The sequence below is a fragment of the Bos grunniens genome, chromosome 24 (assembly GCF_055505025.1).
Source record: "Bos grunniens cultivar Pamir isolate PY7600 chromosome 24, Bosgru_T2T1.0, whole genome shotgun sequence".
Classification (NCBI taxonomy): Eukaryota; Metazoa; Chordata; class Mammalia; order Artiodactyla; family Bovidae; genus Bos; species Bos grunniens.
This window is the reverse complement of record NC_141188.1, coordinates 5,377,501-5,400,957: the sequence shown is the minus strand read 5'-3', so window position 1 is coordinate 5,400,957 and position 23,457 is coordinate 5,377,501. Positions and strand designations below refer to the sequence as shown.

Below are 23,457 nucleotides of genomic sequence, written 5' to 3'. Positions count from 1 at the left end.
AAGAGGAGAAGGGGACGACAGAGGATGAGATGGCTGGATGGCATCACGGACTCGATGGGCGTGAGTTTGAGTGAACTCTGGGAGATGGTGATGGACAGGGAGGCCTGGCATGCTGCACTTCATGGGGTCACAAAGAGTCGGACACAACTGAGCAACTGAACTGAACTGAACTGAACAGTGTGTGGGCTCTGACCAGACAGCCTGTGCTCAAATCCCGACTCTGCCCTTTACTAGCTGTGCAATCTCGGGGAGTTACTTAAAGTATACTTAAAGCGCCTCATGTTTTCCATCCATCAATTAGATTGTTTTAAGGGTTAAGTAAATTGGTAGGTTCAGAACAGAGGTTTATAATCTCCCTCTCTACAAACAGCTAAAATATACAAAACAAAAAAATGCCCAAATATGTGATTGCTTTCAGAATGATTAAGAATGTAGTTAGTTGAAAGTCTTCAGTGTAATATTTGAGAAGGCATTGGCACCCCACTTCAGTACTCTTGCCTGGAAAATCCCATGGACAGAGGAGACTGGTAGGCTGTAGTCCATGGGGTCATGAAGAGTCGGACACGACTAAAGGGACTTAGCAGCAGCAGCAGCAGCAGCAGCAATGTAATATTACATTGAAGATGATGCCGTGAAAGTGCTGCACTCAATATGCCAGCAAATTTAGAAAACTCAGCAGTGGCCACAGGACTGGAAAAGGTCAGTTTTTATTCCAATCCTAAAGAAAGGCAATGCCAAAGAATGCTCAAAGTACTGCACAATTGCACTCATCTCACAAAGTAATGCTCAAAATCCTCCAAGCCAGGCTTCAATAGTATGTGAACCGTGAACTTCCAGATGTTCAAGCTGGATTTAGAAAAGACAGAGGAAGCAGAGATCAAATTGCCAACATCTGTTGGACCATTGAAAGGGCAAGAGAGTTTCAGAAAAATATCTACTTCTGCTTTATTGACTATGTGAAAGCTTTTGACTGTGTGGATCACAGCAAACTGGAAAATTCTGAAAGGGATGGGAATACCAGACCTGCCTCCTGAGAAATCTGTATGCAGGTCATGAAGCAACAGTGAGAACCATGTGTGGAACAACAGACTGGTTCCATATTGGGAGAGGAGTACGTCAGGGCTGTATAGTGTCACCATGCTTGTTTAACTTATATGCAGAGTACATCACGGGAAATGCCAGGCTGGATGAAGCACAAGCTGGATCAAGATTGCTAGGAGAAATATCAATAACCTCACATGTGCAGATGACACCAATCGTATGGCAGAGGGCAAAGAACTAAAGAGCCTGTTGATGAAAGTGAAAGAGGAGAGTGAAAAAGTTGGCTTAAAGCTCAACATTCAGAAAACTAACATCATGGCATCCGGTCCCATCACTTCATGGCAAATAGATGGGGAAACAATAGAAACAGTGACAGACTTTATTTTTGGGAGCTCCAAAATCACTACAGATGGTGACTGCAGCCATGAAATTAAAAGACGCTTACTCCTTGGAAGAAAACCTATGCCCAACCTAGACAGCATATTAAACAGCAGAGATACCACTTTGCCAACAAAGGTCCGTCTAGTTAAGGCTATGGTTTTTCCAGTAATCATGTATGGATGTGAGAGTTGGACTATGAAGAAAGCTGAACGCAGAAGAATTGATGCTTTTGAACTGTGGTGTTGGAGAAGACTCTTGAGAGTCCCTTGGACTGCAAGGAGGTCCAAACAGTCCATCCTAAAGTAAATCAGTCGTGAATATTCATTAGAAGGACTGATGCTGAAGCTGAAACTCCAACACTTTGGCCAGCTGATGTGAAGAACTGACTCCTTGGAAAAGACCCTGATGCTGGGAAAGATTGAAGGCAGGAGGAGAAGGGGATGACAGAGGATGAAATGGCTGAATGGCATCACCGACTCAATGGACATGAGTTTGAGTGAACTCTGGGCGTTGGTGATGGACAGGGAAGCCTGGCCTGCTGTAGTTCATGGGGTTGCAAAGAGCTGGAGACTTACTGAGTGACTGAACTGAATGTAATAGTAAGGTCTTTGGGATATAATATTTATAGTTTTGACAATACTAATAATTGCGATAATTGAGCAGATAAACTCCAGAAATAAAGGGGTGAGAACCCGCTGAAGTCTCCCCTTGCTCCTTGGTGCTGGGGTGGTGTGCGAGTGAGTGTGTGTGTTTGTGCCAGCACCTCACAGTGTCTCGGGAACACTGTTTCTGATTGCTGAAACTAATATTTTATAAAATCTAAGAACTCACTGCTGGTTCTTGGACACAGAATGCTTACTTTTGAAAGAGTTATGACACTTAGAAAAGTTTTTCTTTCTTGTGAACGAACCAAGGTTTTCCAGGTTTTGTTTCTTTATGGGGAATTTCAATAAACATAATATTTATTTTCATGAAGAATCAGAGACATTTAAGAAAATAACAATTATAATGTTAAATGTTAAAGGATTCTTGGTAGTTTTAAATTTGGGGATGTTGATAATTTGTTTTTGAATGGAGTTTCTTTATGTAAAATATAAGGGTAAACACATAAAATTTGTAAGTAGTCAGTTCTATGTGATAATTATAACCATAAAGACAATAGCATTCTGAGAAATTCTGCCTGAAGATACTTGAGAAACAATGAAAGTCATACTTGGTTTGGCTTAGCAATGACTTGGTAAGACAGTTTGAGAAATGTAATTTTTAAGTGTTATTTAATACCTGTTCACTTCTGAATTTTGGAGTAAGCAAATATCATAGAACCGTATATTTTTCCTTTACTTTCAAGGTAAATTTTTTGACAGATTTGAATTCATTTGAAGTTCAGGTTTTTCTATATTCCTGTAAGTTAGTGTGCTTATTTATAGATAAGACAAATGGATGAGAAATTTTTTTCCGCCAAGTCATGGTTAAACAGCATAATTGGAAGCTACTTAGAAATATATCGACAGTGGTATATAATGTATTTCATTTTATGTATTATGTAGATGAAGATTTAGTATTTCATTTAGATTCTCAAAATATTGTACAGTGAATTTTACATTATCACACTAATATTAGCATGATCTTGATTTCTGACACTGAGTGTACAATATTTTATTTTATCTTGATTTTGTTTATAATAAAAGCAACATACTTTATCTTAGTTGACTATTGTTTTAATAATGATCAGCATCTTTATATTTATTTCTGAGCATAATTATACTTGTTAACTGATCGTACATATTTATTTTTGTCTGATCTGCTTTACAGGTCATTGATTTTTAGTTTGTACCCTCATTATATGATAAATATTTTCTTTTTAAATATTATAGCACTTTTCTAATCTCAATGAATTAAAAGAAAAATCTGTCCTGTATCAACTACTTGGTTTTTCCCTTTTAGAAAGCGTCATACTCATTTGTAACAGTATTGATTGTACTATACCAATTTTATTTGTGAACACTTTTATTTCTGTAGTATGTCCTTTTTCTTTTTCCTTGTTTCCCATGAGGGTATAATCTTTCATTAGTCAGGAGGTGTGGAATGGTGGAAAGAGCTCTGTAGAAAGGTCACCAGGCATGAATCCTACTTTTGCATTTTCAGCTCCTTTGCCACATTTTCTTGAAAAAGTCAAAGTCACTTATCTTCTGTGAGCCTCAATTCCCTCTTCTCTCAGCTTGAGCCGATAATGCCTCCACCAGTTACTCATTCAGTAATGTGGAGCCATTGAGGAAACATAAAAATGCTGGGTAAAGTGTGAAACATCATTTTGCTTTAAAAAATTTGCTCATTGTAGAAATACAAAGAGTATAAATAATCTAAAACTAAATCTCATTCAGAGTGAATTTGTCTGATCCTTGCTTTTCTTTGCATATATTTGTATCTGTCTGAATACAAAAATGTACTTATATCTATATGGGATTACATTGTGTACATACTTTTATCCCTTTTAAGTCTAACATCATCTGAGAAATATTCTGTACTTCTTATTGATCAGAATATTTAGATCATGCTGCTACTATTGCACAATACAGTGTTTTCACATTTTTGTCAGAATTTTAATTTTTTGGCCTTAGTTTAAGATTCTTTCCTGAGGGTGCATTGAGAAGGTAGGAATAGCTAGTTCAGAATGAAGACTGAAGACTAATATTTATTTGCTTAAGATTTGGTGCTTTATTCAATTCAGAAAGGAAGCATAAAATGTTTATGAGCTGAGCTGCAGTATGAACGTGTTTTTAGGAAGGTTGCGTGATGGTGGTATATGGGGTGAATTCTAATGGAGAACACCTTGAAACTACAGCATGTCAGTAAAATGGTTTGGTCTAGGGTAACTCTGGTTGAGAGAGAGAAGCATAGTCTTGAGAGGGAGCAGTTGTGAAGAAGCAATTCATGACTTACACACATGAGCATGTAATTATTAAATTGGGAAGCCGGCACAGTTGTAGAATTAGGGAAGTCTGGAGCAGCCTTTTCGTGAGGGCAGATCATGACTGAGTGTTGGACATGTTTTAAAGATTTATTGGCAATTCAGACAAGAAAGAATGCCCCTGGGAAAGGTCCTGGGTGGAGATACATATCTGAGAGTCATTCACTTAGAGGTTATGCACTGAAGCCCAGGAATTGATTTATACCTTTGAAATAAGATGGTGTGTGAGTAGAAGTATCACCCGACGAGGACCAGAGGAGGAACAGCGTCAACAGCAGTGAGAAGCAGAAAGTGTTTGAAAGTGGTTGAGAAGAAAGAGCTCCAGAAGTAAGTTATTAGAGTTTGAGACAGCAATAGAAAGTTTTGCTTCTATAGATAAAATGCAGTTTGTTTACAGAAATGTATTTATACACCATTTGAAAATACATTAGAAGGTATTTTAGAATAAGGAAAAGATATGACTGATTGTTACAATGAATGCTCATGTACCAAGTGTGGCCTTACGTTTGAGATCCTCGGTTTCCTTTTCAGGCAACTGTCTAGTCTTCTCGCTCTTGAGAGGGCTTGGACTCAGTAATACCCCAAAACCATCCTCATAGTTAGCATTTAGGTCTTGCTTTCTCAACACCACTCCTTACAGTAAGAAGCCAAGGCTGATCCAGTAGGGAAGGGACTTGGTGAGCCTGGAACATCTGCTAGAAAAAATAAGGAAGAGCCTGAATGCTAAGAAGAGTGGTGTCAAAAGGACATAGAAGCTAGCTTCCATTGGCTTCCATTGACCAATTTTGGGGTAGTATGACAGCTACAGAGAATAGTAGTGATAACTGATTATAAAGCATGGCATAAAAGTGAAAATCCAACATTCCATTTAAAGTACTCTTCAAAGAGAGCCAAAGAGAACAGGCAAGACAGAGACAAGAGCAAAATCCTGAAGTTCTTTACGGAAGAAGGCCAGCTAGTAAGTGTGGAAGGAATGGTAGAATGAGAGCACTGCTGTTCCGTGGGGCACTGAGAAGGGGGAGCCTCGGTAATGAGCACTTTGGGAGCTGGTTGTTAGGAAGCAGGTTGTTCACAGTGTCAGCTTCTAGAGACCCCCTGCATTCCTTGGCTCTGGTCAAGTCCTTTGTCTTCCCAGGCAGCAGCTTAGCATCTCTGTGATCCTGCCCTCATGGTCGTGTCTCTTTCTTAGCTTCTTTCTTCTGTCTACTTCTTCTGTGTCTAAGGATACAGATTACGTTGAGTCCACCCAGAGAATACAGGATCATCTTCCTGTTTTAAAGCCAGCTGTTTAGCAACCTTAATTCCATTTGTGTGCCATGTAACCTAAGAGGTTTCACAAGATTAGGATGTGGGCATCTTTCAGAAGCCATTGCTTTGGTGCTGTGAAGCCACTGGGAGAAATGTACGCTTATTGCAGTATTAAAAATCTCTCATTCATCTGTCATTTATACCTATACCATTTAAAATGGAAATTAACATGTAAAACTATAGTATAAAAATAATTATTCATTTAAGTTCATTTTCAGAATGGTAATACCTCATTAATCATAAAAAATATATCAAGCAAAAGGGCGAAATTTTCTATACATTTTTTATTTAAATAAAAAATTATTATTTTTTAATTGAAGGATAATTGTTTTACAGAATTTTGCTGTTTTCTGTCAAACCTCAACATGAATCAGCCATAGGTGTACATATATCCCCTCCCTCTTGAACCTCCCTCCCATCTCCCTCCCCACCCCACCCTCTAGGTTGATACAGAGCCCCTGTTTGAGTTTCCTGAGTCATACAGCAAATTCCCGTTGGCTATCTGTTTTACATATGGTAATGTAAGTTTCCATGTTACTCTTTCATGCATCTCACCCTCTGCTCCCCTCTCCCCATGTCCATAAGTCTGTTCTCTATGTCTGTTTCTCCATTGCTGCCCTGCAAATAAATTCTTTGGTACCATCTTTCTAGATTCTGTATATATGCATTAGTATATGCTATTTATCTTTCTCTTTCTGACTTATTTCACTCTATATAATAGGTTGTAGGTTCATCCACCTCTTTAGAATTGACTCAAATGTGTTCCTTTTTATGGCTGAGGAATATTCCATTGTGTATATGTTCTACAATTTCTTTATCCATTCTTCTGTCGATGGATATCTAGGTTACTTCCATGGTCTAGCTATTGTAAATAGTGCTGCAGTGAACAGTAGGATTAGTTCAGTTCAGTTGCTCAGTCATGTCCAACTCTTTACGACCCCATGGACTGCAGCATGCCAGGCCTGCCTGTCCCTTACTAACTCCCGGAGTTTACTCAGACTCATGTCCATTGAGTCGGTGATGCCATCCAACCATCTCATCCTCTGTTGTCCCCTTTTTGTCCCACCTTCAATCTTTCCCAGCATCAGGGTCTTTTCAAATGAGTAGGTTCTTCCATAGGTGGCCAGAGTATTGGAGTTTCAGCTTCAACATCAGTCCTTCCAATGAATATTCAGGACTGATTTCCTTTAGGATGGACTGGTTGGATCTCCTTGCAGTCCAAGGGGCTCTCAAGTGAGATACATGTATCTTTTTCATTTTGGTTTCCTCAGGGTACATGCGTACAAGTGGGATTGCTGGTTTTATTCCTAGATTTTAAGGAATCTCCATACTGTCTTCCATACAAGTGACATTTGCTCCAAAAGTCAGATCACACTATTGATAATATATTTTTTGTGCATCTTAAACTTACATGATCATGGGGGAATGATCATGATCATTCTTCAGAGAATCATCACTTAAGGTTTTTTTTATACTTTATTTTTCAGCCATAGGGAGTTTATTATATGAATTTGCTGCTTATAAATATGTATAAAGTGATGAAAATTAAGTGGATTGGCTTGTATTGATTTTGTATTCAAAGGAAACTAGATTCCTTTGGTTGACCAGTACTGCTGATTTTAAGGCAGAAGGGAAATCTTTCAAATTCCAAGTGGGGGTGATGAGAATTCTTAGTGTACCTTCATCCTTATTTTAAAATACATGTCTTCTTTCTCCTTGCTTAATTTTGATGTTTTCTTTCTGCTGTTTCCGAGACCTGGCTCTGGGATGCTCCTGTTTGTGTGTGTGTGTGTGTGTCCTGTTCTCTCCAGTCATGGTTCTGTATTGTATTTGCTTTAATAGATAAGTCAGATCATCTTTCATGACTCACAAGTGAAGAGAATCTGCAATGAGAAAGTCTGAGCGACTGAACGAAGAGGCTTTTATTGTATCTCCATACAGTGTGAAAAAAATGATTTTAAAATTTGAAGTTCAAATAGGAAATTTTTGTACTAAAAAGTAGTAATCTGTAGCTAGTATGAGAATGCTACTATTGCACTTTTCTTTTGACACCAAAAACAATTTCAAACAGTGCTATCCCAGGCCATTATAGATACCTGGAAATCAATCATACTTTAAACAACACTACTTTTTATTATTTCAAAGTGTTCCTCTAGATTGTCAAGGCACTGCCCAGGTGGAGAGCCACAGAGTGTATATTTCTAGCATGACTCTTGCCCTTGAACTCAAGACCGGTAGAGTCTGCTTCCTGTTGGAGATCTGTCTGGATGTCCGTGGACTTTCTCGTTGAACAAGTCCCAAACTGATATTCTCCTTCCAACCAGCTCAGCTTCCCCAGACCCAAATCTCTGACGTTGTCTTTGACTCCTTGCTTGTAACTCCATGTCCAGTCCCCGTGGAGATTTGTTTGACTCTGGTTGTGAATGTGTGTCTGGGATTTGACCAGATCTCCTCTTTCGTGCCGGTCCTCGGTGCAGAGCACCGTCACCTTTGCCTGGGCTTTACTGCAGGAGCCAGTTGGTTCATCCCTCTCTTTCTCCCCGCTGCCATCCCCAGTCTGTTCAAAGCAGAACAGCTGGAGGCCTCTGTTGAAGTGTGTGTCCTGCGTGGGCCTCCGTTCAGACACTTTCCTTCTCACCTGAGTGCCAGCCCTGGCTGCGTGGCTCAGTGCCCTCACCAGTCCCCTCTGCCCTCCGTCCTTCAGGCTCGTGCCCCTGGCCTCTCTGGCCACCGTGTCCTCTGCGGCCTCTGCCCCTGCTTGGGGGAACACCAGCTCCGCGATGTTCACTACGCTCCCAAGTCTCCCAAAGGTAAAGTGCTGGTCCCTGCTGAGGTGTCAGCTCTTCCTTCTCTATTTTGTTTTTTAACCCACTCCTTTCACTCTTTAAGATGCTCTGTGTCATAGGTGGTGTTTTTGCCCTGTTTCCCTCATTGGGTTTTACAGTTTCCAAGGTAGGGACTTGTCTTTCTTTGATCACCTACTCACCCCGGTTGCCTAGACTGTGCCTGCCTGGAGCCGATCCGGTTTAGTACACGTATGAGTGTGTGCACGTGTGATGAGCAGGATTGATGCGGGAGCCAGGCAGGCTGAGTGCTGCTTCATTCTGATGAGAAGCCACAGATTTTAGAAGGAAAGCTCTGTGAAGACACGGCTTTAACTGTCTGATTTTGCCTTCTACATGGAGAACCTGCCAATTGCTGGTACCTAGGAAGGAGAATGAGTGGAGACAGAATGAAAATTGTAAAGTCATGTGGGTTCATTGGGAGGAAGGCATTTCAATCTTGTGGTTTTTCTGATTCAGGATTATTTTTGTTTTATTTCTGGTGGTGGTGGTTTTGTTCAGTTGCTAAGTTGTGTTCGACTCTACAACCCCATGGACTGCAGCACGCCAGGCCTCCCTGTCCCACACTATCTCCCGGAATTTGCCCAAGTTCATGTCCATTGAGTTGTTGATGCCATCCAACCATCTCAACTGTCTCACCCCATACCATTTCTGGTGGTATCTAGACTATAAAATTTCCAAGACAATTATTATGTTACAGTATTAATACTCTTATGGTGGCAGTGAAGTATAGGCTCCAATCAGTGCTCTCAAATTACTGGCAATATTATTATCCATGGAGGTAGGTAAGTTCAGTTGGTCCTGTTTGACTTAAACTGTTTTACTGAGGAAGACATTGAGACTTTTACACTGATAGTACTTTGGACCAAATTAAAAGGATTTGCTTAATGTCAGGTTGTGGATGAATGAATATTTTGCATTTGACTACAGTTGAGCTGTGTTTTTGTATTGTAAATTCTTCCCCATAGTAATAAAATATTACTAGGATATTTACTATTACAGACATTCAGCAGATAATGTCAGAATTTTATAAAAAGCTTTCGTTCTCTATGTAGTGTAGTTTATTCCCCTGTGCAGTGTAATATTTTTGTTTATTTCTTAAACCTGAAGCATTTTAATTAATAAAATTTTTTTCTTTTTAAAACTGCACTGTGGTTTCTAAGCTCAGATCTCTTAAATTATACTTGGCCATATAAATAAGCTGTGCATTGCAACTCTGGGTTCTTAACCTTTGCCCTTTGCTATTAGCTTTATGTTTTTTTAATTATAGGAAAATAGAGGACAGTAGGAAAGTCATGACTTAAATGGACTGCTGTTATTATGGTATTCTTTTTAAAGGAAATGAAAAATATTATTTATTTTGTTCAAATCAAGTGAAACAAATATAGAATGTCTTGTTACTGTTATTTTACTAAGCATTTAATATCACCACAATTTGATTCTTTATATGTAATAATGATTTTCCCATTTATGGATTGATGATGTGATAGGTTATTTATAGTTGTAAAGCATGTGTTCTTCATAGTTATTAATGTATATAAAAGAATGAATATTATTTTCAGTGTATACAAATGTGTTACTTGAATAATAAACTCACAGTCATTAAAAAAATACAAATATTACTTTAGCCTCAAAACTGAGGTTCCCTATATTTTATGAAAATAAGCAGAAGAGACCAGACATGAAAAGGAACATTTACATTTTTAAAAACTGTTTCAGTCTTGGCTTTTGACACCCATCTCTTCCATAAGGCCATAATACTTTATTTGGTCTTGTGTTGCCTGTCTGTGCAAACATGTCCAGATGAATTCAGTGTTTAATGTTAAGAATCTTATAACATGCCAATTTGATTTGTAGCCCTTCATATCATAGAATGCTAATTAAAATCATATTTTTGCATATGTCATGCCTTTCATGTACATATGCAAATAGATTCTGTTGCCTTTCAGCTATTAGTAATTAACTTTATGAAGGACAGCTGTAATACATAATTAACAAAAATGTTTGCAAGCCCTTTTACATTGAAAGTTACAACGGTAAATTTTTATTTTTTCGCTTATCAAGAGAGCTCTTTTAGTCTGATGCTTTGGAATGAGATCTAAGTTGTGTTAAACAATCACACGACATAATTAAATTGTGTTGTACTATATTCAGTAGAAGAATGGTGCTGTATTCAGTGGCTGCTGATTCCTGTCCATTTCATATTTATGTCAACAAAATTGAATTAAGTGATCTGATTTGTGTGTAAAGTAAGATAGCATGTCGGGTAATACTTTTTGTTTGTTTTAGTTATTGATATCTTCTGGGCACTTAAGTACATTTTTTTTGCATGTGTTGCAGACATGGTAAACATCTATATCATTTTAAAGAACCTCTCTTCAAATCATTACCATCTTCTTAAGGAAGCTTCTTGAAGGCTATTCATTTTCTCTTTTATAGTCCCTTAAATATTTAATAAAGTGACATTTTCTCAAACTCATTTCATGATTGAAGTGTGGGATCGACTCGGGGGCAGGGCGTGTGATACTGAGGTTGTTGGTTTATCTTTCTTACTAACTGACAAGTGAAGACAGTGACTGAAGAGCTAAAATCGTTGGTTTGGTCCTTGTTCATATACACAAGTGAGAAAATGACCCAGTGAATTGCAATGCAGTTATTTCCTTTGGTTTTCTGGTATTGCAGTATATCCGTCTGTATGCAACTTTCTGCTTAGAATGCAGTGACATTGTAACGTGCATTTTTGTGTTACAACTATATGTATTTATAAATATATATATCCATGTCAATTTTTTAAAATTTTGCATATATTTCTCGTTGAGACTTATGTTTTAGTTCTATAATAACTTTTTGTCTTTTTTTTTTCAGGGTTGCCTTTGTTATGAAGAAACACTTAAATACACATCTACTAGGCAAACATGGAGTTGGCACACCAAAAGAAAGGTAATTTTCATCCATTTAAAATACTTTGATTACGATAAGTATATTTTCATTTTAGATTTTTGTTTGCTGAGGTGACTCCTACAGTTTTATCCAGGCAGTTCGTCATGTTTTACACGAGTGGTACTCTCATGTTGAATATCATATATTATGCCATTCTCCCATAAGAACTTCATGTAGCATTTTAATTTTAGAAAATTTGATCTAAACATATTGGGAAAGATTTGAAGGATTTGATTTTTTTTATCAATTTGTGGAATGACCTTGAAACAGAAGAGCTAAATTAAAGGGAGTCAACCTCTGCGAATGCATTAGAATGAACTAAAATAAATATGTAAAACCAAACTATTTGCCTTTGAACTTTGTGTATTTTTGAGGTTTTAAAATGACATTTCTGAATTCTCACTGTAGAATTAAACATTGCTGATTTGAAAAAGAAATACATCTTGTGTCATCCCCCAAATAATACTACGGTTGCCATGTCATGAAAAATAACACTACAATTACGATGTCATCAACTGCCAGGTTTCCTTTCTTCTTGCTGCTGTATCATAATTAGCTGCATCACACAGACTTAATTATATTAGGTGAGCTGAGATATAGCAGTGTCAGCTCCCAGGTGAGCCTGGCTACTTCGGAAACTTTAAATCTAAAAGGTGCAGCTCCTTCAACACTAGTGTGAGCATCCTCGCCTGTAAAGACCTGGTAGGTTTCCGACTTGCTCCAGATGCTCAAAGACAGCATGTGAAATTCTGCAGACACTCCTTTAAACTTTTGTTTTCAATACGGTTGTAAAATGCCAGTCATGATGCAGTTTGTTCTGTCACACTGTAGCCTATGGCTTCTTCCGCCATATTTGTAAATATTTAATAAATTAAGAAAAATTGAAATACTCATCAATATTTTCTATATTCACAAGAAATTTAACTGGACTTTTCTATTGGTGGCATATTGTTTTCTTAAGCATTTTTGTTTGGACATGTCTACTATGTCAGAATATTGGAATGTTATGTATGCCTGCTTTCTGCCTTTAGGTTTCTCATACTTTTCTTTGTCACATTATATTTAATTTGAGACAATATTTATGTGTTAGGGAGATCCTGGACGCATTATTCTTGAAATTTGAAAGTTTTTTATTATTTAAATTGTAATTTTGGACTTGTCAAAGTTATGTTTTATCAGCACTTAAGAAACAAAACATCTGTAGTTATTGTGCTCTTGTTGCTTTTACTTGCATTATCTTGTTAATCATATTACCATATTGTGGTGGTTTAGTTGCTCAGGCATGTCCAACTCTTTGTGACCCCATGGACTGTATCCTGCCAGGCTCCTCTGTCCGTGGGATTTTCCAGACAAGAATACTGGAGTGGGTTGCCATTTCCTTCTCCAGGGGAACTTCCTGACCCAGGGCTCGAACTGGGGTCCCCTGAATTGCAGGCAGATTGTTTACTGACTGAGCCACTTCAGAAGCCTATATTACTATATTAGTGGTGCATTATTTTTCTAATATTACAGAATTAAAGACAGATTGAGAAATATACAATATCTTATAAATAGTTAAGTGTTAGAGTTGTTATTTTTCTGATTCCAATTCTAGTGCTCTTCCTCATGGTGATTATTATATTTCACATTGAAAATCTTTGCATACAGGTACTTAGGGTGTTTTATTCACAAAACAAATTTGAATGAAAACATTCAATCTAGATTGCATGATAAAAATAAAGTATTTCCCTGTTGTGTAACTAGTATATATTTTGAACTCAAGGATATCATTTTGGTTTTTATTTAGGAATTTAAAAAATTTGAATATATTTGTTCATATTGTTCAAATATATTCCTCATATTAATGAAGAATATAATATCCTTCATATTAATGAAGGATCCATCACCTTGTACATATATTCATCCTGCAGGCACCTTAAGGATAGTAGATGTCTTCTGAATGTGATCCTAGGTGTTTGAAAATTCCAGCTGTGCTCTTTGGTTTTTCCATTCGCTTTTTCCTCTGCATTCCAGGATAGCTCTCTGTTACTTCCCTTCATTTCAGTCCCTGATACAAAAAGAAAGGCTAAATAGAGGCAAAAGAAGGATTGTATGTCTTTCTCCCCTTTGAGGTATGATTAGCTTTTTCTCTAACATTTACATGATTTTTTGTCCTAAAATCAGGAGATGAATCTCAAATGGGAAGGCATTCCTCATCTTCTATATCATTCCCTCCTAAGTAGTGTGACTGCAGAGTTCCTCTGAGCTTAACATTAGATTGAATTGTTTTTACTGCTAAAATTCCTGTGTTTGAGCAGGCCTCTTATTTATAGTATCTGCTTATCAATAGGGCAGTCCCTCTTCTTGCATAGAGAGGCTGAGTTGGAATGCCAGGGCCTCAGCCACAGCATTGGAGAAGGCAATGGCCACCCACTCCAGTACTCTTGCCTGGAAAATCCCATGGACGGAGGAGCCTGGTAGGCTGCAGTCCACGGGGTCACAAAGAGTCGGACAGGACTGAGCGACTTCACTTTCACTTTTCCCTTTCATGCATTGGAGAAGGAAATGGCAACCCACTCCAGTGTTCTTGCCTGGAGAATCCCAGGGATGGCTGAGCCTGGTGGGCTGCTGTCTATGGGGTCACACAGAGTCGGACACGACTGATGCGACTTAGCAGCAGTAGCAGCAGCCACAGCATAATTTACCAATATTTGTCCATAGCTGGAGAAGAGTAAGATGTAAGGAGCAGAATCTAGCCTGATGAATACCAAATGCTCCTTCCTTCCAGTGCACCTTCCTTACCTCCTTGGAGATGGAATTGATGCCTTTTAATAGTCTTAGGAAACAAAGAAACTCTTTATCAGCATGTTCAACCATCTCTTTGGGCAGAAGTGTTCTCTCAATTAAGTTAAACATTTTTTCTTACCTATTTAAAACATTAATGCCTTGCTATAGTTTTGCAAGCTTGCTATATTTTAATTTCTCTAGGACAATGTAATCAGTTTATTCTTTTTATGTTTTGAATTTGATTCTCCCCTCTTATGTGTTGCATATTATGGCAAATAGTAATAGAAGTTAGCTAAATAGGCTGTGACAATTAAATTAATAATGCATTTTGTTTGCAAGTATTTAGGCCTTGTGCTTTGACTGATATATGCAAAAATGATAATTTATTACAAATAAATTCATATTCTTGCACTATAGTTTGATGAACTAATAAATTTTGTCAGTGTGACTGTCATTAGCCACAGAAAAATAAATAATTTCAAATACATATTTTTTGACTCCAGGAAACACCTGAGGTGATTGCTTGTATAAGAGCAACTTTTGTATTCCTAAATTTGCATGAACTTATTTTAAGGTAGTATATTACTGTATTTTAGAAGTCTTGTACACTTAAATATAAACAGCTAAATACAGCCACATTCAGTTCACATTCCAAAATAATAAGCTGATTAATTTGCGAGTTCATTCTAAAGTATTCCCTATTTTAAATAAGTAATTCTCTTTATAATATAGTAAGCCAGAGTAGCTTTATGACTCTTTGAATTCGCTAACAGTAATCTAGAAAACGAGCTTATCCACAATTATCACAATTGAAACAGCCATAATAAGTATGTCTTATGTGAAAGCCAGGTGCATATTACAATAGAAAGAGATAGCATTTGTAGTTCAGCACTTGGAAATCAGCTGGGCTTTGAATGACTGTGGAGATAGGAGGAGAGGAAACAATGCACTCAGAATTTCTGAGCTGTTGAGTGGCTTTTGTGGTGTCTGGGACCATGTCAGAAAACGTCTGCACTGGCAAGTGTCTCAGGAAGGCTCATGTGCTCCCGAAACCAGCTTTTCCAGTAAAGGATTTTAAACTGGACATGGACATCAGAGACTCTAGGAGCTATATAATGTTCTTGTTTTTTCAAGTTACTAATGACTATCTAGATTGAAACCTCAATATTTTTTCAATGAAGCAATTTTTGGAGGAGTCTATGCATATTCTAAGTCCCAGATTGTGCCTAATTTTCAGCCCAGCTGTGGGGTACGTTGAGGCCCCCAGGGCGGGCCCAGGGCTCACCAGTGTTTTTGTTCAGATGAATGGGTTTCCTTCCTTTAGATGGCTGAGCCATAAAATTTTTCCAGACTTCTCTCCATCAGACGTTTGGAACTTGTGGTTAGGCATCTTTCTTTTAACAGTATCTTTGAGTTTATTGATACAATCTTTTCCCCCTTTTAAATGGACCAGATATTATCTAGTCTGAGTGTGGGATAGGCATACGGCAGCCCTGAAATTGGCTCTAATTTGCTATGAGCCATTGCTACAGGGTCCTTTGGAGTCTGTCTTGTCTCCTTTATGGAGAACTTTTGTATTTATATGTTAAAATTGTATGGAAGCATCATCATTGTTTTGTGTCTTTCAGTTTAGAGGGGCTCACCCTTTTTCTTGAAGCATGAAAATATCATCCAAAACTCAGACATTCCTGGAAAAAGTGTATGTACGTGTACATGCACAGTTTTTATTGAAACTTTGCCAGTGATAGATATTATGGGTTGACTAGGTTACTTTTAAATGAGAGAACACCACCTTTTCTAAAAACTCTGAATTGGATGTATTTAGGTAGACTCAAATTTTTCCTATTAGAAAAGATTCTGTTCATAATGTGAGATGAATTCCTGTTGTTGTCCTGTTATTATCCATTTTAAATAAATAACTTGCCTTTTGGTGAAATTGGTATTGCTGTGTTTTCTTTTCTTAAAGGATCAGCTGTTTTCCTTGCTGTTTATTCCATGTGAATTTCTGTACGGTACCTTCTGTTTCTATCTTACCACTGAAACAGGCAGTTGGTTCCCAGGGAAGCGCGCTGAGATGTTCCGTCCTGTGTTGAGTGTGCGTCTTCTCTTCTCTGAGCCGTGTCCTTTGCAGCACGTGTTGGTCACGTGCCTGTCGCACAGGCCTGCTCTCCAGTCACTGTTGTTGATTGGTCTCCCCTCTCAGTTCTTCTTTTAATCAGTGGTTAGTGATTTTTTTTTTTTAATGAGGCCCAATTTTGGAAAAATTAAGTGTCTATGGGCTCCTCTCTGCTTTAAAAAATATTTATACAAGAAATAATTCTGTTGAGCCAAAATGGAGGAAAAACATTTCAGTTCATTCTATCTTGGATTGCTTGTTTTAACGAGTGGGAGGTTGTTCTATTTGAGTGACTTACTATTGCTTCTGCGTGAGCCGAGGACACCCTTTCTTCTGCCTTCTCCCATTTCTCCTCCTTGTCATCTGTAGATGTCGTCTAGTGTATAAATAATATCCTGTGATCATTTAATACCATTTTATTTAAGGAAGTTGGATGGAATAGACAGATAACCCTGCTAAATAATTACGCCCATGTGGGAAGATAGATAGAAGTCACATCATTTACTCAGGGTTGTTATTTTTAGAAAACTTTCTTCTGTGTTTTACTGACTTAATCTGACCATTTATAAAGGTTCATAAGGAAGAGTATATATTTTCCACCAAAGTTATCTTGTTAGTACTTGGTAGTATTTCTAAATTAAATGGGCAATTTAGATATTCTGTGGTTGCCTTATGACAAATGTTTTCTTACTGAAATGGGTATATTCTAGTTCCTACTTCATAAATTTTAGAGGTGAACATTAGCAAAAGTAAGGTGAGAATATTGGGGTTTCAGCTTGTCATCTGTGTGTGGAAGTTTCCAGCTTACTTTCTAGGGAGGGGTGTTTGGGCCAAGTCACAGATGGTTCTCCTGACTCACCTGTGAGGGGACAGAAAACCCCCTTCCTAGCTCGTAACTCCCTTGGGCCCCTCAGTTTCAATGAAGCGGTGTGAGCCCTACTCCTGCTTCAGCTGCTCAACCCAGGGCTGTGTGGAGTATCTCGATGCTGTGTGTTTGTCTGATAGATTAGTTTGCTGTTCTGAGTAAATGTTCCTTCCACTCATTTCTCGTGGCTGGACTGTGAGTGGTGTCCTTCCATCAGGACAGCCGCTCACCTTCCTCCCCCTGTGTGTGCTTTCAGCCTCCAGTAACAGTTTGACTGATCTTGTAGTTAGTTTTTACGATAAGGACAAATCTCAGAATGCTTTGAGAAGTCATGTCTTTTTTGTAAAGATCTTGCTCAACGTGCTGCTCCTGGACATAGATCGTATCTTCCTAGTGAGATGGTTGGGGGCAGTTTCTTTCCAGTCTCTCTTTCAGGAAAAGGTGTGCCTTTCTGACCTTAAGTACTAGCAAATCATGTGTATGATTGAGTTTTCCTCCTTATGTTTACTTCTGGAAAGCTCAGTGCCAAAATTGTAACTCATCTCCAGAAAGTAGGGTGGACTTCATGGAATGCATTTTATTTACTACTGTTATTTCTAGTTTCATCTTTTTTTCTCTTATGGGAAATTCCCATTTTATGTGAGTGGTATATTTTAACAACTTCATATAAATCAAAGCTCACATAATTCAAGGGAAGTTTTGCAACAGGGATATTTGTGAGGTAGGGTCAATATTTGTCTGGGAGGACGTGGTCTCCAGCCCTGTGCTCTGGGGGCATTGTGTCCAGCGGGGCATAGCCCTGTGATGAGACTTTTTAAAAACTATCCTTGCGAATATAGTGCACTTTAAATGGTGCTTTTTACTCTTCAAGATTGTCTTTTATTGTGAGGAATGCTTGCTCCTAGAGTGTGCTGAGCAGACATGGCATTTCCTCCCCTGCCAAAGAAGGGAGGGTTGCTTCACTTTTATACCAGGGTCCTTGCTCTCTACTCTGTCAGAAGTAACTGCTGCTCATAGTGTGTCACAGCTGTGCTGATAAAATACCGTGTCTGCTACTCCGGGGGAAACCCTGCTGTTAGTAGGGGAGAAGGCCGAGGTGTTAGAGCATATGTGTGCTGCAGAGATATAGGACTGTTTTCTACTCTTTCTAAGATTCATTCTTTAATTTTAAGCTAACATTTGATTTCTCTCTGTGTGTTTTATTCTTGAGCATTGAAATAGACACGAGTATTATATGAGTCTTGTTCTTCAGAAGATATTGTAGGTTATGCAATTATCCATAGTATGTAGAAAGAAAGGCTACACAATGATACAAAAGAAAGGTTTAGAAGAGGGAACAATTAATCCTGTCTCAGAGGTGTTCTGGGGGTTGCTCATGAAGACATCTAGTTTACTTATTAATTGATTCTCCCAGTCGACACTGACTACATCTGCTGCTGTTGTGTTCCAAAGTTGAGCTGGCCTGTCGTGTTTGCAGATAATGCACCCTCTGGTCTCATGCCCCTCCGATTTGGGGTTGACGGACGGAGGCGAAGGATGCAGGAACGACACACCTGTAAAGGGAAGGGGGAGTTTATCAGGCTGGAGGCGCTGGTGAAAACACAGCAGAAGTGCTGTTCCTGAGGGTGTCTGGGCTGGCTGTTGCTTTCAGACAGGCCTTTCTGAAGGGGCGCCTTTTAAGGGAGGCCCCTAGTGAGGTGTGTGCGAGCTTGGCTGCTCTTGCTCTAGTGCGTCCCGGGGCTGGGGGAAGGGAGTGGGCAGAAAATGAGCAGGTAAGATGCCCGCTTAGCGCTGTTTAGGAGGGGAGCACAAGTGGGAGTATTCCTTCAGGGTGACGTTGGAGGGGGCAGTGAGAGATGGAAAGGCCAGTGGGAGAGAACCAAGAACGCCGCGCCAGCGTCGCGTCTCACTCCACACAAGGGAAGCCAGCAAGCCTTTGGCGTGAGTTCAGACCACAGGGAGGATTCTCGGGTCACGTCGCAGAGATGCTTCCTGGACCCTTGCCTGCTTCCCCTGCTCCAGCCACTCCCCTCAGTGCCAGGCGCCTCTCCCCATCCATACTTCGGAGCTTGCCTGCAAATAAGCCCTGTGGTCACTGGTTTTACAGGCAGACCTTGTTTCCCAGTGCTTCGCAAATATTGCATTTCTTACAAAGTAAAGGACTGTGGCAACCCTGTGGCGAGCAAGTCTGTCAGCTCCATTTTTTCCAGTAACATTTGCTCACTTCTGGTTTCTTTGTCAACATCTGGTAATTCTCACAAGATTTTAAACTTTTATTATTACTTTATTTTATGTTGACCTTGGATTAGTGATCTTTGATGCTGTTACCATGACCTGAAGGCTTAGACTGATGGTTAATTTTTAGCAGTCAGTTTTTAGCAGTCAGATATTTTCTAGACATAATGATATTACATACTTAACACAGTATAATGTAGTGTAAGCATAACTTTTATATGCACTGGGAAACTGAAAAATTCCTGTGACTCCCTTTCTTGCTTTATTGGGGTGGTCAAGAACGAAACCCGTGGTATTTCCGAGGGGGCCTGCATTTTGTTAGACATGGTCTGTTCCCAACTCTGCAACCTACTTCCGCCTTCCTCTATGCTTTTGTTCTTCCTGCCCTCATCACACTGCTGCCATGTTTCTTTTATCCTGATTGTCAATCTAAGTCACTATTTTATTTCAAGCTTCAGTATGAGGCACCTGCCTTCTGTGAGTTTCTTCCTTGTTTATTCCATCTCTAAACTGTCTTTATTTTTTCATCCTATTCCTGTGGAACTTTGATGAATAAAGAATACATACATACGCAGTGACTCAATGGTAAAGAGCCACCTTTGTATGTGTGTGGGTTCAATCCCTGGATCAGGAAGGATCCCCTGGAGAGGAAATGGCAACCTACTCCAGTATTCTTGCCTGGGAAATCCCATGGACAGAGGGGTCTGGTGGGCTACAGTCCATGGGGTAACAGAAGATTTGGACAAGACTTAGTGATTAAACAACAGCATATATATATATATATAATCATATATGTATATAAGAATATATATATATAAACTCCATCTCCCAAAGCAGAAACCAAAAAAACTATAATGATACTGTGTATAATTATGTAATCTAGTACTAGTTCATTGAGTTACTACACCATAAATGTATGATTTAGTAATGATAATCTTTATTAAATGAGGAATGCCTCCTTTTTCATTCCTATATACAAATAAGTTCAAATTGAATTCTGTGGAGAAGGTGAACTATACCTTTTCTAGTATGAATGTTCTAATTGTCTTTTCGTATGTTAGTACATTGTTGTTTAATATGACAAGTTAATTTTTAAGGATTTTTGTGGGCTACCATTTAGTTTAGTAGTTCAGTCAGATCTTGGGTATAAGAATACCTGCTCTTTTAACTCTCTTTGAAGTCAGTGAGTAAGTGATCCCCACTATGATCAATCAAATATGCTAAATGTTCAGAAGGTAGGTGTTTTCCCTTGGCAGGCATCTAGAATATTTTTGGCCATTCTCTTCTTTTATTTCACTTAAATTGCTTTTAGAACACTGGGGCTTATACATCTGGACTCTGACTAAAATATGCCCTAAGCTCTTATCTTTAATTCCCAGTCAGCACCAGAATTAAAGAGAACAAAGGCCTATATGTTCACTGCAGCCTTCAATTATGCTTAATTACCAACTTTCATACAGTTTCATTATACAGTACTGACTTCTTGTGAGACTTTCTTTATATTCATGATGTCTTGGTAGTTGCTTATAAAAGTCCAGGTTTAAAATTTTTCTGAGGAATTTTCAGGAAACTTACAAGCTTTCTAAAGTAATTTTGGTGAAGTTGGATCAAAGCAATTTGGTGATCCATTTTAACAGATGAAAAACAAGAAGTTTACATTTCGTTATGCCACAGAGCGCTGATGGGAGAAATCGAGGGTTTTTTCTCCAAGATATCTCCCCTCAGCCCTGGGCTGCTCGAGGATCCCACTGTGAGCTTCAGACCAAGGAGTGCCCCACCAGCCCTGTGCTGCCCTCTCCCTCGTGCTTGGAGGAAACAGGCGGGCAGCCACGCTCCTCATGAGGCAGGTCGGCCTCCTGGTGATGCCAGCGGTCTGCAGAACGACTGCCTTCTGTTTCAGCAGGCCCTTCATTCCCTTCAGAACCATCATGATGCCCACTGATACGTTCTAAGATACAAGGTTGAAGCATGTGAAATCAACACATGGTTGTTGGTTGTTGGTTAAAAACCATCAAATACTGGCAGTTTCCTATGAGGCAAACCTAATTCTATTTAGAACTGTTTCTGAAATGTGATGTTAGTATCAAAATCTGCTTTTCAGGGAAGTAATAATTTCCATTGAGTTTTAATGTAATCCTGTTCTTGCTTTTTTTCGGGACAGTGAGTAATTCCCTTATGTAGTGTGTGGGTATAGAAATTGGGTCAGGATACTAGGAAACGCATCTGATCATACTTTGTTCACTGTTTCCACTGTGTGTCCACTGAAAGCCATGTTGGCATGCCTTCTAGGCCTGGGCCAGCTGTATTTTCAAAGCCCAGGTTTTGTCACATTGTGAAATTCCTGCCTTGGATCTGCATTCTATGTAATCTCTTCTTACTCTGAAGAAGACTGATGTACAATTTAGCACATTCTGCTTTGTTTCTCTTTATTCTTTTAAAAACACCGGGTTTATACCCTGGGTCCACACAGGTCATTTCTTGAGGGTTATGGTTTCCAACTGTCCTCCTTGTCTCAGGCTGTCAGAAGGTGATTGATCTTCAGTGAATATTGATAGATTTAAAATATTAAAATTCTCATTGAAATTTTCCTTAAGTTGGACTTTTTCCTAACTGGTGTAACGTACGATTTATAGTCACATTTTAATGAAAGTATTGCAAAATAGTGTATGTAACTGTCTGTGGTCCTGCCTGTTAATTGCGTCACCCTCAAATGCATTCTTCCTGAGTCACTGTGGATTTATTGTCTTCTCATTTGGGAGGCCCAGGACACATGTTCTCATTCCTCAGGGTTATGGTGACATGGACATAGATTTATACTTATACAAGTACCAAAAAAAGTCATACTATATATAAACACAGCATTTTTTTAACATAATAAGTACTTATTGTTAGATAAAAACATATTAAAGAAATTTTTAGTTGTTGAGGTTTAAACCTATATCTCTGTCTCTTTTTTCATGCTAATCTGGTGCAGAAAGGGATTATGGGAAATAGTAGATTCAGTGGAATATATATGAAGTTTTTTTTAAAATTATACACAGATTTTCTTTGAAGCTAATTAAAACAATAATTTCCCCTTTCATTCTCATAGTGCACTATAATATTGAGAATGTTTTTTTCTCATTTCACATTTGCAATTAAATAATAATGGATATGCCATATGTTTTTGGCAACTAGGAAGTGGCAGTCTTACGGCTGGATATCTGGTATTTAAAATTTTATGCTTTTCTTTTTCTAAAAAAATATTGTTGATATGGTAATCAGATTTTGAAGATTAGGAAAATTTCTAACAAGAATTAACCCAGTGCTTATTATTTATTAGTACTCATAGTAGTAGCAATATATGAACATATTCAAAGTTTCAGGGAATTTTTGGTTTCTCTCTTTCTGTTAAACAGAAACCAAAAACTTTACATGGAACACTACTGTGTAAAATCAGTAAAAACCAGATGCTCTGTCTGAAGCTGCCAAGGGGTCCAAAGACTCCATCAGTGGTGGGGCGCCTTCTCTGTGCCTCACAGAAGCCTTAGGCTCCTCATCAAACTAAAGAGAGCCTCTACACACAGCGCTCCTTTACTTGTGCACTAAGCCATTGACGTTTGCAGTTTTCACGTTTACCGTATCGTTGATCCCTAAGTGACGAGACGCTGGTGTGCTCGGGTGCTCCGAGTCCGAGCTCTTAATTTAGCTGGAAGTTGGGCCCGCCTTCAGGCCGCAGTGTGCTCGGCTTGTCATGGTTGTCTCGCGCCTCTGGAGAAGTCATAAAGACCAAACCAGGTTAATCAAACAGATCAACGTCTGGATCTGATGGAAATAAAAGAAAGAATGATAAAAATGTCAAGAGCGTAGTCACTCTGAGCTAGAGATACACGGTAGGACTGAATTAAAAGCTGAAATGTCATGTTCTAGTTCTGATGTTCAGTGGAAAATTCACAGATGTTCATTCTCTTATTGAGTGAGTAAATTTTAAAAATGGAGCCACAAATGGACCAAT

The 23,457-nt window shown here is 38.7% G+C and overlaps 1 protein-coding gene across 4 annotated transcripts in view; it reads left to right on the top strand.

Moving 5' to 3' along the window:
- Positions 1–23,457, top strand: part of ZNF407 (zinc finger protein 407) — a 387,393-nt gene that overhangs the window by 135,486 nt on the left and 228,450 nt on the right. For all 4 annotated transcript variants that reach the window (XM_086372549.1, XM_086372550.1, XM_086372551.1 and 1 more), the window contains exon 4: positions 11,407–11,481. In XM_086372549.1, coding sequence (XP_086228675.1) covers positions 11,407–11,481 — 75 coding nt within the window. The remainder of the gene's footprint in view (positions 1–11,406; positions 11,482–23,457) is intronic.